General features: G+C 38.8%; 1 protein-coding gene across 1 annotated transcript in view; it reads left to right on the forward strand.

Annotated features, from left to right (window-relative positions):
• The window catches only part of INTU (inturned planar cell polarity protein), a 58,613-nt gene that overhangs the window by 32,392 nt on the left and 12,242 nt on the right, over positions 1-13,979 (forward strand). The window contains exons 9-11 of the mRNA XM_070417202.1: positions 10,632-10,685; positions 12,044-12,106; positions 13,364-13,585. Coding sequence (XP_070273303.1) covers positions 10,632-10,685; positions 12,044-12,106; positions 13,364-13,585 — 339 coding nt within the window. The remainder of the gene's footprint in view (positions 1-10,631; positions 10,686-12,043; positions 12,107-13,363; positions 13,586-13,979) is intronic.

Raw genomic sequence — 13,979 nt, forward strand, 5'->3', positions numbered from 1 at the left:
CAGGGTTCCACTCTTCATGGAATTATTTAATGTACAATCAAATAAATGCTTTTTTAACAGTTCAATAATTATTTAAATTGATATGTCAGTTGCTTTGTTGAATTTTCTTATCTTTAAAATGGGGACAATAATAGTAGCTACTTGATAGAGGAGTTATGTGCTATTACATGTAAAGTGCTTAGAATCAAGCCTGGCCCATTGTAGTTATAATTGTAGTGATTAGAGTATTATTGTATAGTTTTATTTTGAAGGAGGTTAGAGCAAATTTAGAGGAAACTTTTACTTTAAAAAATTTTTTTTCTTTATTGATTAAGATATTACATTGCCCCACCATCCCCCACCCCTCACTCATGCCCTCACTGCCCTGGTGTCTGTGTCCATTAGTTAGGCTTATATGCATGCATACAAGTCCTTTGGTTGATCTCTCCCCCTTACCCCCACCTTCCCCTACCTTCCCTCTGATATTTGGCGGTCTGATCAATGCTTCTCTGTCTCTGAATCTGTTTTTGTTCATCAATTTATGTTGTTTATTATATTCTATAAATGAGTGAGATAATGTGATATTTAGCTTTCTCTGCCTGGCTTATTTTGCTTAGCATAATGCTCTCCAGTTCCATCCATGGTGTTGCAAATGGTAAGAATTCCTTCTTTTTTACTGCAGTGTAGTATTCCATTGTGCAGATGTACCTCAGTTTTTTAATCCACTCATCTGCTGATGGGCACTTAGGCTGTTTCCAAATCTTAGCTATGGTAAATTGTGCTGCTATGAACATAGGGGTGCATATATCCTTTCTGATTGGTGTTTCTAGTTTCTTGGGATATATTCCTAGAAGTGGGATCATTGGGTCAAATGGGAGTTCCATTTTTAGTTTTTTGAGGACACTCCATACTGTTCTCCACAGTGGCTGCACCAGTCTGCATTCCTACCAGCAGTGCACAATGGTTCCTTTTTCTCCGCATCCTCGCCAGCCCTTGTCATTTGTTGATTTGTTGATGATAGCCATTCTGACAGGTGTGAGATGGTACCTCATTGTCGTTTTGATTTGCATCTCTCAGATGATTAGTGACATTGAGCATGTTTTCATATGTCTCTTGGCCTGCCTTATATCCTCTTTCGAAAAGTATCTATTTAGGTCTGTTGCCCATTTTTTGATTGGGTTGTTTATCTTCCTTTTGTTCAGTTGTATGAGTTCCCTGTAAATGTTGGAGATTAAACCCTTATCGGTGATAACATTGGCAAATATGTTCTCCTATGCAGTGGGCTTTCTTGTTGTTTTGTTGATGGTTTATTTTGCTGTACAGAAGCTTTTTGTTTTGATGTAGTCCCTTTTGTTTATTTTCTTTTTAGTTTCTATTGCCCTAGGACAGTGATGGCGAACCTTTTAAGCTCGGCGTGTTAGCATTTTGAAAAACCCTAACTTAACTCTGGTGCCGTGTCACATATAGAAATTTTTTGATATTTGCAACCATAGTAAAACAAAGGCTTATATTTTTGATATTTATTTTATATATTTAAATGCCATTTAACAAAGAAAAATCAACCAAAAAAATGAGTTCGCGTGTCACCTCTGACACACGTGTCATAGGTTCGCCATCACTGCCCTAGGAGCTGGATCAGTGAAGATACTGCTTCGGCATATGTCTGAGATATTGCTGCTGCCAATTCCTCTAATATTTTTATGGCTTCCCGTCTTATGTTTAAGTCCTTGATCCATTTTTAAGTTTATTTTTGTGTATGGTGTAAGTTGGTTGTCTAGTTTCATTTTCTTTTGCATGTATCTGTCCAGTTTTCCCAACTCCATTTGTTGAAGAGACTGTCTTGACTCCATTGTATGTTCTTGCCTCCTTTGTCAAATATTAATTGAACATAGTGGTTTGGGTCGATTTCTGGGTTCTCTATTCTATTCCATTGGTCTATATGTCTGTTCTTGTGCCAGTACCATGAAATTTTGAGAACAGTGGCTTTGTAATACAGCATGATATCTGGTATTGAGATCCCTCCTACTTTGTTCTTCTTTCTTAGGATTGCTGCAGCTATTTGGGGTCTTTTTTTATTCCATATGAATTTTTTCAAGAGTTCGTTCTATGTCTGTGAAATATGCCATTGGTATTTTAATGGGGAGTGCATTGAATCTATAGATTGCTTTGGGTAGTATGGACATTTTAATGATGTTGATTCTACCAATCCATGAACACGGTATGTTCTTCCATCTGTTTATGTCTTCCTCTATCTCTTTTTTCAGTGTCCTGTAGTTTTCAGAGTACAGGTCTTTTACCTCCTTAGTTAAGTTTATTCCTAGGTATCTTAATTTTTTTTGGTGCGATGGTAAATGGCATTATTTTTTTTTAGTGTCTCTTTCTATGAGTTCGCTATTGGTGTATAAAAATGCCATAGATTTCTTGGCATTAATTTTGTATCCTGCTACCTTGCCAAATTCATTTATTAAGTCTTATAATTTTTTGATGAAGTCTTTAGGGTTTTCTATGTACAGTATCATGTCATCTGCGAATAATGACAGTTTTACATCTTCTTTTCCAATTTGGATACCCTTTATTTCTTCTTCTTGTCTAATTGCTATGGCTAACACTTCCAGTACTATGTAAAACAGAAGTGGTGAAAGTGTGCATCCCTGTCTCCTTCCTGTTCTTAGGTGAAACGATTTTAGTTTTTGCCCATTAAGTATGATGTTGGCTGTAGGTTTGTCATATAAGGCTTTTATTATGTGGAGGTATGATCCCTCTATTCCCATTTTGCTGTGGGTTTTTATCAAGAAAGGATGTTGGATTTTGTCAAATGCTTTTTCCGCATCAATTGATATGACTATGTGATTTTTATCTCTCAATTTGTTTATGTGATGTATCACATTTATTGATTTGCGGATATTGTACCATCCTTGCATCCCTGGGATAAATCCTACTTGGTCATGGTGTATGATCTTTCTGATGTAATGCTGGATCCGATTTGCTAGAATTTTGTTGAGGATTTTGGCATCTATGTTCATGAGGGATATTGGCCTGTAATTCTCTTTCTTGTGTTGTCTTTAACTGGTTTTGGTATTAGGGTGATGCTGGCTTCATAGAATGAGCTTGGAAGTGTTCCTTCCTCTTGAATTTTTTGGAATAGTCTGCGAAGGATAGGTTTAATTCTTCCTTGAATGTTTGGTAAAACTCCCCTGTGAAGCTGTCTGGCCCCGGGCTTTTGTTTGCTGGAAGCCTTTTGATGACTGCTTCAATTTCCTCCATAGTTATTGGCCTATTGAGATTTTTAGAATCTTCCTGATTGAGTTTTGGAAGGTTGTATTTTTCTAGGAATATGTCTATTTCCTCAAGGTTGTCTAGTTTGTTGGAATAGAGTTGTTCATAGTATTTTTTAACAATCCTTTATATTTCTGTGGGATTGATTGTTATTTTGCCTCTTTCATTTCTGATTTTGTTTATTTGGGTCCTCTCTCTTTGCTTCTTGGTGAGCTTGGCTAGAGGTTCATCAATCTTGTTTATCCTTTCAAAGAACCAGCTCTAGGTTTCATTGATCTTTTGTATTGGTTTTTTGTTGTTGGTTTTTTTTGTGTTTTTTTTTGTCTCTATATCATTTATTTCTGTTCTGATCTTTATTATCTCCTTCCTTCTGCTCACTCTGGGCTTTTCTTGTTGCTCTCTTTCTAATTCTTTAAGTTGTAGAGTTAGATGATTTATTACCATTTTTTTCTTGTTTTTTTAGGTAGGCCTGTAGAGCTATAAACTTCTCTCTCAGGACTGCTTTCACTGTGTCCCATAGATTTTGGATTATTGTGTTTTCATTGTCATTTCCAGGGTGTTTTTAATTTCTTCTTCGATCTCTTTGGTAACTCAATCATTGTTTAATAGCATGCTTTTCAGCTTCCAAGTGTTTCAATTATTTTGATTGTTTCTATTGTAGTTTATTTCTAATATTAAGCCATTGTGGTCTGAGATGATGCTTGATATGACTTCAATCTTCTTGAATTTGGAGAGACTTTGCCTGTGACCCAATATGTGATCTGTCTTTGAAAATGTCCCTTGTGCACTTGAGAAGAACGTATATTCTGTGGCTTTGGGGTGAAATGTTCTGAAGATGTCAATTAAGTCCATCTGATCTAGTGAGTCATTTAGGATTGCTATTTCTTTGCTGATTTTTTGTCTAGAGGATTTATCCAGTGATGTCAGTGCGGTATTAAAGTCCCCTACTATGATTGTACTGTTGTCGATCTCTTCCTTGATATCTTCCAGGAGGTTTTTTTTTTATGTATTTAGGTGTTCCTGCATTGGGTGCATATATGTTTACAAGGGTTATAGCCTCTTTTTGTATTGATCCCTTTAGTATTATGAAATGGCCTTCCTTAACTCTTGCTATGGCCTTCACTTTGAGGTCTATTTTGTCAGATATAAGTATTACTACCCCAGCTCTTTTGTTCCATTTGCCTGAGAGATGTTTTTCCATCCCTTCTCTTTCAGTCTGTGTGAGTCCCTTATTCTGAAGTGGGTCTCTTGTAGACAGCATATATATGGGTCATGTGTTGTTGTTTTTTCCATTCAGCCACTCAATGTCTTTTGATTGGAGCATTTAGTCTGTTTATGTTTAAAGTTATTATTGATAGATACTTGTTTGTAGCCATTTTTATTTTTTGTGCCTGTGTTCCTTCTTCCCTTTTTATTTCTTCCTTTTATACCATTCCCTTTAGCATTTCTTGCATTGATAGCTTGGTAGTGATAAACTCCCTTAGCCTTTTTTTATCTGTGAAGCGCCTTCTTTTCCCTTTAGTTGCTGGATAGAATATTCTTGGATTCAGTCCCTTGATTTTCATCACTTTGTAAATTTCCTTCCATTCCTTTCTGGTCTGATGTGTTTATGTTCAGAAAACATTTGATAATATAATGGGAGATCCCTTGTACATAATTTTCTGTCTCTCTCTTTTTTAAAATATATTTTATTGATTTTTTACAGAGAGGGAGGGAGAGGGATAGAGAGTTAGAAACATTGATGAGAGAGAAATATCAATCAGCTGCTTCCTGCACACTCCCTACTGGGGATGTGCTCGCAACCAAGGTACATGCCCTTGACCGGAATCAAACCTGGGACCCTTCAGTCCACAGGCCGATGCTCTATCCACTGAGCCGAACTGGTTAGGGCTTCTGTCTCTCTCCCGTAGCCTTTAAGATTCTCTCTTTGTCCTGTACATTTGCCATCGTAATTACAATGTGTCTCGGTGTGGATCTTTCCGGGTTCATCTTGTTTGGGATTCTCTGTGCTTGTGTGACTTTTTTATTCCCCACATCAAGGAAATTTTTTGACATTATTTCTTCAAATAGGTTTTCTAACCCTTGTTCCTCTTCCTGTCGTTCTGGCATCCCTATTATTCATATATTGCTTTGTTTCATGTTGTTCCAAATCTCTCTCAGGCTCTTCTCCTATCTTTTAATTTTTTTCTCCAATTGCAGTTGAGTTTGGGTGTGTTTTGCTTCCCTGTCTTCTAATTTGCTAATTTGGTCCACCGCTTCTCCTAGTCTACTGTTGAAACTTTCCATGGTGTTTTTTATTGCAGTTATATCACTCTTTATTTCTTCTTGGTTCTTATATAAGTTGTTAATTTTTTCATCCCTCTGGTTTATGAACTGTATGACCCTTATTCTGAATTATTTTTCTGTCAAATTGCATGCCTCTGTTTCACTTAGCTGCTTTTCTGGCGATTCCTCCTTTTCTTTCCTTTGTGGGTTTCTTTGTCTTCCCACTTTTGCTCTCACTGAAGGATCTAGATGTCGAATAGAGCAGGGGCTGCTCCTTGGGCGGCAGTGGCTCCTCAAGTGGCGGCTATTCCTCAGGCAGTTGCAGCAGAGGTTGCTCCTCAGTTGGCGGTGGCACCTATGGTGGGCTCTGTTCACAGCAGTGGTGGCTCCTCTGGCTGGCAGGGGCAGGCTGCCTGTGCAGTTGCTGCTCCTTGGAAGGGGATGGGCTGCTCACACGACTGGTGCTCCTCGGATGGGGGGGCAGGTTGCTCGCAGGGCTGCTGCTCTTCATACGGGGACGGGCTGCTCATGTGGCTGCTGCTCCTCGGACAGGGGTGGGCTGCTCACGGAGCTGCTGCTCCTTGGATGGGGGCAGGCTGCTCACCAGGGCTGCCACTCCTTGGATGGGGGCAGGCTGCTCGCGCAGCTGCTGCTCCTCGGACTGGGGTGGGCTGCTCACAAGGCTGCTGCTCCTCAGACAGGGGCAGGTTGCTTGCAGGACTGCTGCTTCTCAGACAGTGGTGGGCTGTGTGTGAGGCTGCTGCTCCTCGGACGGGGGGCGGGCTGCTTGCACAGCTGTTGCTCCTTAGACGGGGGGCGGGCAGCTCGCGCAGCTGCTGCTGCTCTGATAGGGGCAGGCCACGTGAGGCTGCCACTCCTCGGACGGGGGCAGGCTGCTCACATGGCTGCTGCTTGCGTGGTCGCGGTGCCCTGGGCGTTTTCCAGGCATCCTCTACCCTTCCCAGCTGCGAATTGTCTCACCAGCTGTGTCTACTTTGCCAATGTTATTCGATTTAGTTGCTCATTCTATCTGCTCCGGGACAAGACTGGGGACCGCATGTTCCTCTTATTCCAGTATTAATGGAATCAGAAAACATGGCAATGAAGTCATCACTCCAATTCTCTTTTAATAGCTGGCACTAGAATTCTTGCACAAGATCTATCCTTATTGGGAAAAGACCTAGGTTGGACCACTTGGGAAAGGGGAATACCTGTGGTGTCATGGATGTTGGCTGGCACCATGGATTCTGCAAAATCACCCAGGATAGAATGAGTTGCCTGTGACACTCAATGTGTCAGGCATTGTGCTAGGCTGTGGAACACCAAGGTGAGCAAAGCCAGAGTTCTTGCTCTCCTGATACTTGCACACCCAGCACACGGCAGTGGCAGCGGCCAACCATGGGCTCTGCGTCTCTCTGGGGAAACCAGAGGTTTCCTTCCTACGCCTCCCCAGTAGAGAGGAGATCTGGGAGAGAAGGGACGGGCACAGACTCCATGGCCAGATAGAATGCTCGTTCTCCAGAGAGTCAGCGCACAGCCATGGCAGCGGCAGCGAAACTTTTACTTTTTGATACTCGTATTTTATCTCTGCCTTGTCAACTGCTGCTGCTGCTGCAATTTTTGATATCTCAGGCCAACAATTATCATTTTCATGTAAAAACTAAAAAGTTTGTGATATATATACATATAATTCTACCTCCACCAGTATTTTCATAAGAAATTATAAGTGTTCAGTATAGACAGACAGATAGTTAATAGAAAACTTAACCTTTAAGATAGAAAGACACTGGCTCCAAAGTCTGTCGTATGCCCATTTGGGGGGTCTTTTCTCTTCTGAAAGACAGAAGGCCAATTTTGTGAGTCAGAAAGTGCAATTTCATGAGATCTGCCAGACTAGAGGTGTTTAATGTTTTGGGGAACAATGTCTTTAGACTTTGGATACATTAAGAGTAAATATTATCTTCCCCCTAAGAAGTTTAAGACATTTTAAAATAGAGCCTGTTTTGGACTTATAAATTCCACGAAGGCTACCTCCTATATTCAGATTTCTTTCTTACTGGCATTTTTTCTTAATTTGGTTTTCTTATTGGCATTTTTTCTTAATTTAGCATATATTTTATTAAATGCTTTTATTTATCTCAATCTAAAAGAATATTGAACTGAGATCTCACTCTGTGAATTCTGGTGTATATTTTTTAATTTGTTGCCTCAAGTCATACCAATTGCTTGTCTTTAGTTGCTTCTATCCTTGTTAAGTCTAACACTACTGTCTGGAGATCCGTCTTCATTGTGCCAGCTACTCGGATTTGTGTTGTGTTTTGGGGAATCCAGGAAAGGCTCCTCTGAATTCTCACAGTTCAGTTGGGTAGGTGAGATTAATACACAGAAAATACTGAGGACATAGCTTAGACTTTTTCTATATTTTGTAGTCTAGTTAAGAAAAGTAAGAACATGCCGAAACCGGTATGGCTCAGTGGATAGAGCGTCGGCCTGCAGACTGAAGGGTCCCGGGTTCGATTCCGGTCAAGGGCACGTACCTGGGTTGCGGGCACATCCCCAGTGGGAGATGTGCAGGAGGCAGCTGATCGATGTTTCTCTCTCATCGATGTTTCTAACTCTCTATCTCTCTCCCTTCCTCTCTGTAAAAAATCAATAAAATATATTTTAAAAAGAAAAGTAAGAACAAAATTTTTGGAAAATGAGATAGACATCTTCTGTAAAGTGATCTAAAGGTCTCTAGTGAATGTAAAGTTTTAAATACTAGCCCTTGAAATTACCAGCAAACTCAAATAATTTACACACTTCTCTTTGAAATTGCTTACTGTGTTAAAAAAATATATATTAGTGTTTAGTGACTATATATTTTCTAATGAAAAATATTAAGGATTTTTATGCCTCAAAAAATCTAGCCCTGGCCAGTATGACTCAGCTGGTTGTAGCTTCGTCCTGTAGACCAAGAGGTGTCAGGTTTGATTTCTGTTCAGGGCACAAACCCAGGTTCCAGGTTCAATTCCCAGTTGGGGAGCATGCAAGAGGCAGCTGATCAATGTTTCTTTCTCACATAGATGTTTCTCTCTCCCTTCTCTCTGAAATAAATTTTACAAATATATACTTGAAAACAGATGCATGTGAGGTTACTTATACCTAATAAATTTAGGTGGAAAGTTATTTTAACTTAGAAAAAAACTTAACTTGTTCTGAGTTTAATATACAATGAGGTCTTCAGTGTTCTTCCCAGGTGTTTGAAAATTTCCTTATTTTGTTTTTTTGTCAGATGTTCTGTTTTTTAAAAAAATCATTTTTCCTCAGGCACATTGGAATAATTAAGAGAAAAGATACTTTACCTTTTCTCTTAAGGAATATGAGGAAACAGTTCTAATAACCTTGTACACTAGCCTATATATTGAGTTCTATAGCAGGAACAGCAACCCATTAAACAGTAACATTTCTGAAATAAAAAATCACAAGTGGGTAATTTTCTTTTTGTCCTGTAGTTTTTCTCAAGAGAAACTATAGCTGCAGAAAGGAGAGCATGAAGTATTTGCTAGATGCAGGAAAATGTAGGTCACAAATGAGTAATAAGTCTGCTTAAGAAAAGCAATAAAAAGCATGACTAATGTTTCCAAAGCTTTTGTCATCTCAGTAAAGACACAGTTTGTGAAACAGTCCTGCAGAGAGTGTCTTGGACTTGTTTTTTAGAGGATTATTTTTCACAAATAGCATATATGCTACAAACTTTCATTGCCAATAGTTTTTAATTCATGTATATGCATTACAGATTAAACTGCTAAGTTTATTGTTTTTAAATTGTGAAGGCTTTAGGGAGGAAAAAAATTCATGAAGGAGTTTAGGCAATTTCCATAGAAACAGAAGCTAAATCCTAAGTAATATATTTTTCTAATAACTCTGTAGGGTAGATAAGCTGTGCCAGATTTCAAGAGAACACCTGCCTTCCTGTTTTAATCCATGAATAATTATTAACAGTCCTTTTATACAAAACAATAGAGGCCCGGTGCACGGATTCATGCACATTGAAAAGAAATTAATTAGAAGGTGGCCGGCGGGGCGGAACTGGGCAAGACAGGCCGGACACATCCTGGAGCCAACCTCCCACAGGCGGCGCTGAGGCTCAAAGGGTGTCTGCGGAATGAGCGGGGTCCCTCTGGCAGGTGGGGTCCCTTGGCCTGGCCTGTGGGGATCGGGCAGAAAACCAGCTCTCTGACATCCCCCAAGGGGCCCCAGATTGCGAGAGGGCAGTTCTTGGGTGACGCTACCTGGAATCGGGCTCCCTCTGCAGCTTGGCAGTTCCTGCATTAAGCGTCTGCCCCCTGGTGGTCAGTGTGCATCATAGCTACTGGTCGGAGCATCTGCCCCTTGGTGGTCATTGTGTGTCATAACTACCAGCCAGTCACTTAGGCTTTTAAATATATAGATAGATAGGAGAGAGACAGGGAAGAATGTTGATATTTTCTAAGAATCCATCTGTTGAGAAATATATAGGAAACAGAAAAATAAAAACAACTCAAAATAGATTAGCTACATTATGATTGATTTTTCCTCTAAGAATTTGAATGTTAAAATTTTTTCTAAATTAAAACTGAAAGCAATTTTTTAATCTCATAAATTATCTTATATTCAGAGGGAAGCCTAGTTTTCAATTGTGATTTAATTGAAAAATGCCTATATGTTAAATTAACTTTTTTGTAATTGCAAAGCTTAAAAACAAGATGTTCTATTTGGGACTGTTTGTTTTTTTAACATGTTTGTTGTTGTTTTTTATTTCAGAGAGAGGAAGGGAGAGGAAGAGAGAGATAGAAACACCAATTATGAGAGAATCATCGATCGGCTGCCTCCTGCACACCCCCTACTGGGGATCGAGCCTACAACCCAGGCATGTTCCCTGACTGGGAATCGAACCAGTGACCTCCTGGTTCACAGGTTGATGCTCAACCACTGAGGCACACCGGCTGGGAGGGACAGTTCCTAAATAATACAAGGAGAAAGATACTTATTCAATTCTTTAAGTAATTATTAAACCCTTTTATATGGCCATGCTTTGAAAGTAATTATCAGTTAATTGTTTGTGTTACTCTTCTTTCTCCCCCACACAGATGGAATTAGACACAGCGTTGAGTGACTTGGAGGCTGCAGATTTTGCAGAACTGGTAAGAGAAGCCGTGAGTTTTAGGAAAGACAGTCTCGATTTCTCATTCTGTAAATCAGTCATTCTAAAAATATTGCAAGTGAGCATGCAATAATCTTGAAATACATAACATTAGGTCTCTATTTTGACAAGGGCAAAGTCTGTTTTGCTTACCTTAAGATTTTCTACTCAGTTGAACATATTTGTGCCTGGCCAGTTGAACATCGACCTATGAACCAGTTTGATTCCTGGTCAGGGCACATGCCCAGGTTTCAGGCTCGATCCCCAGTGTGGGGCGTGCAGGAGGCAGCTGATCAATGATTCTCTCTCGTCATTGATGTTTCTCTCTTTCTCTCTCTCTCTCTCTTTCTCTCTCTCTCTCTCTCTCTTACTTCCTCTCTGAAATCAATAAAAATATTTTATAAAAAAAATATTTGTTACATAACATATATGTAAAGATTGATTACATCAATATCATTAAGAACTGGGTTTTGTGAGACAGGATATACATGTAATGTTGATTAAATTAAGTAAAAATCCTGTAGATCTGGATTTAAATTGAAAGTATAAGTATGGTTTTTAATCTTTAAAAAAAAGTGGTGTTTCCTAGTTCTGTTAAGGGAAAAGGCCTAGAAATCGTGACCATCCCCAGTAATAAGGAAGACCACTCGCACCCAGGCCATGGTGCATAAGTAATATTTCTTGCTACAAAGAACCATGACTCGTAAGGGAAATGACTGGATCCAGATTAGGGCCTGAAAATAAACACGTGTATCATCAGGAGTGCCATTTTAACAAAAACTAGATCATAGTGATATTTTGTTCTGCAGCTTGCATTCTTTGCAAAACAGTATATTCTAAAACATTTTGTGACTACTCAGGTATGATACTGTGTTATATATCTAATTTTGTTAACCATTCTTTTTTGCTAAAAAATCACTTCCAATTTTTGCATATTACAAATAATTCTATTAAAAAGTGTATGTTTTTTTATTTTTTTTTACATACCACACAGTGGCCCTTAAATAGGTTATACCAATTTGTATTATCAAAAATAATATACGTTAATGTTAAATATCATAGATGATGTGTAAGTAGATGCTTTTTGTCTTGATATATTTATTTTAATCCCTTATGGTGTAACAAATCTTATGTTTATTTTTAGATGTCTCTAATCAGTAGTTTCTTATAAGAAACAAAAATAAAACTGTTTTAAATCAAAATACTTACTTCGCACACTACCTTTCACCTAATATCCTAGTATATTGATTTCTAATAAAGGCTGTGGAAAATTCAGTTACTAAAGAATATAATTGCCATTTTAACTGTTGTTGCTTAACTAGGATTTTTTAATCCATTGTGGTTTTCTCCCCCACCCAGTCTGAGGATTACTATGACACGAGGCGGCTGTATACGATTTTAGGGTCTTCTTTGTTTTACAAGGTAAGTTGAAGCTTGAATCTTTATAAATGTTCAACTGCTATATGACCTAAATTTTCTCAAACTTTTGCAGACATGAAAAATGTATCTATCTCTTTTCCTCTGAATGTAGGTACCCTAAAATTAAGATCTTAAAACTTGTACCTAGACAATAAATATTTCTGGTTTCATTGTGTTCTAAAGCATTTGTAAATTTGTAAAGAAGAAACTATACTCAAAGAACCAAGTGTGTAAGAGATGGGAGAGTGGGTTCTGGTTTCCTTTTGCAGTAGTATGCTTGTTTCTTATCTTTAGACTCACTATGCATCTTTTTATTTTTTTTATTTTATTTTTTTTACTATGCATCTTTTTAATAAATCTTTTAACGTTAAATAGTTAACTTCCACATAAAGAAAGTTAAATATCCAGAGGCATGGATACATGGAATAGACTAACAGCTGTCAGGGGGACAGGGGCAGGAATGGATAAATAAAGGTAAAGGGATTAGCCAAAGAACATCTATATTATAAAAGGCCAATGTCAGTAACGCCTTAACGACCAAATGACCGGTCACCAGGAGGTGGATGGAGCACCTCTCGGGCCCTCCCCCTCCCAACCCCCTAGGGCACCGGCAGCGTTGGCAGAGCATTGTGGGGCGCCGGCAGCATCCCTGGAACGTCGCGGGGTTCCAGCAGCATCCACATAGCGTGTGAGGCATTGCGGGGTGGCAGACATGGCCCTGATGGCAGGCTAGGCCTAGGGGACCCTACACGCTCACGATTTAATCGTGTGCTGGGCCTCTAGTATATGCATAACCCATAGACACAGTGCAGTGATGGTCAGATGAAAGGGAGGCTGCGTAGGGGTGGGTGGGGGGTCGAGTAGGACTGGGGACATCGGTAATATGTCAGCAATAAAAATAATGTTTTTTTTTTAAAGAAAGTTAAGTGTCGATTGAATTGAAGTGTTTTCATTTTTCAACTCCTCATTCTCTGCTTTCCATCCTCAGAATTCAGTTCTATTCTACTTTTGCCATTCAGGTTTATACTACTCAGAGATGATCTTGTTTTGTGCTACCATCTACCTGTTGTTGACTTAAGTTATCATAAATATTTGATCTCTAGTTGACCTCAGTGGGTGGAGGGAATTATTTTTACTCTGTCTTAAAACTGGAATATTTTAAGCCAACTGAAGAAGTACCTATAAAACTCTTAGAAATATATTATGGGATTATTGCTTTATATCACTGGTTGATTTTTGTTCTTTGTGGTTAAATTCAAGGGTTATTTGATATGCAGTCATTTGCCTAAGGATGATCTTATTGATATTGCCGTATATTGTCGCCACTATGGCCTACTGCCTTTAGCAGCAAAACAAAGAATTGGTCAGTTGGTAATATGGAGAGAAGTGTTTCCTCGACATCACCTCCAACCTTCTACAGATTCAAACACTGAAGTCTTTCAGGAACCTGAAGGGAGATATTTTTTGCTAATTGTTGGCTGGGTGAGTTTGCCTTGGTTTCTTTCTTGTTTTTTTTGTTTGGTTTTGTTTTTGCCATTTATTATGTAAATAAATACACAAATATGATCATTTAAAATTATGAACATATCCAACATCAGTATTCAAGAAAATGTTACATGCCCCTTATTCCTTTTTTTTTTTTTTTTTTTTTAGCATCCATTTAATACCCATGGAGAAATATTAATGAAACCCAGGATAAGATTTTAGCGGGTTCTTAAGATTTTTTTTTCCCATTTTTTAAATATATTTTTTTATTGATTTCAGAGGGGAAGGGAGAGGGAGAGAGAGCTAGAAATATCAATGATGAGAGAGAATCATTGATCGGCTGCCTTCTGTGCACCCCACACTGGGGACCACACGCCCCACACTGAAGATA

This window comes from Myotis yumanensis, unplaced genomic scaffold, assembly GCF_028538775.1.
Source record: "Myotis yumanensis isolate MYYU_CA2020_CCGP unplaced genomic scaffold, mMyoYum1.0.hap1 SCAF_5, whole genome shotgun sequence".
Classification (NCBI taxonomy): domain Eukaryota; kingdom Metazoa; phylum Chordata; class Mammalia; order Chiroptera; family Vespertilionidae; genus Myotis; species Myotis yumanensis.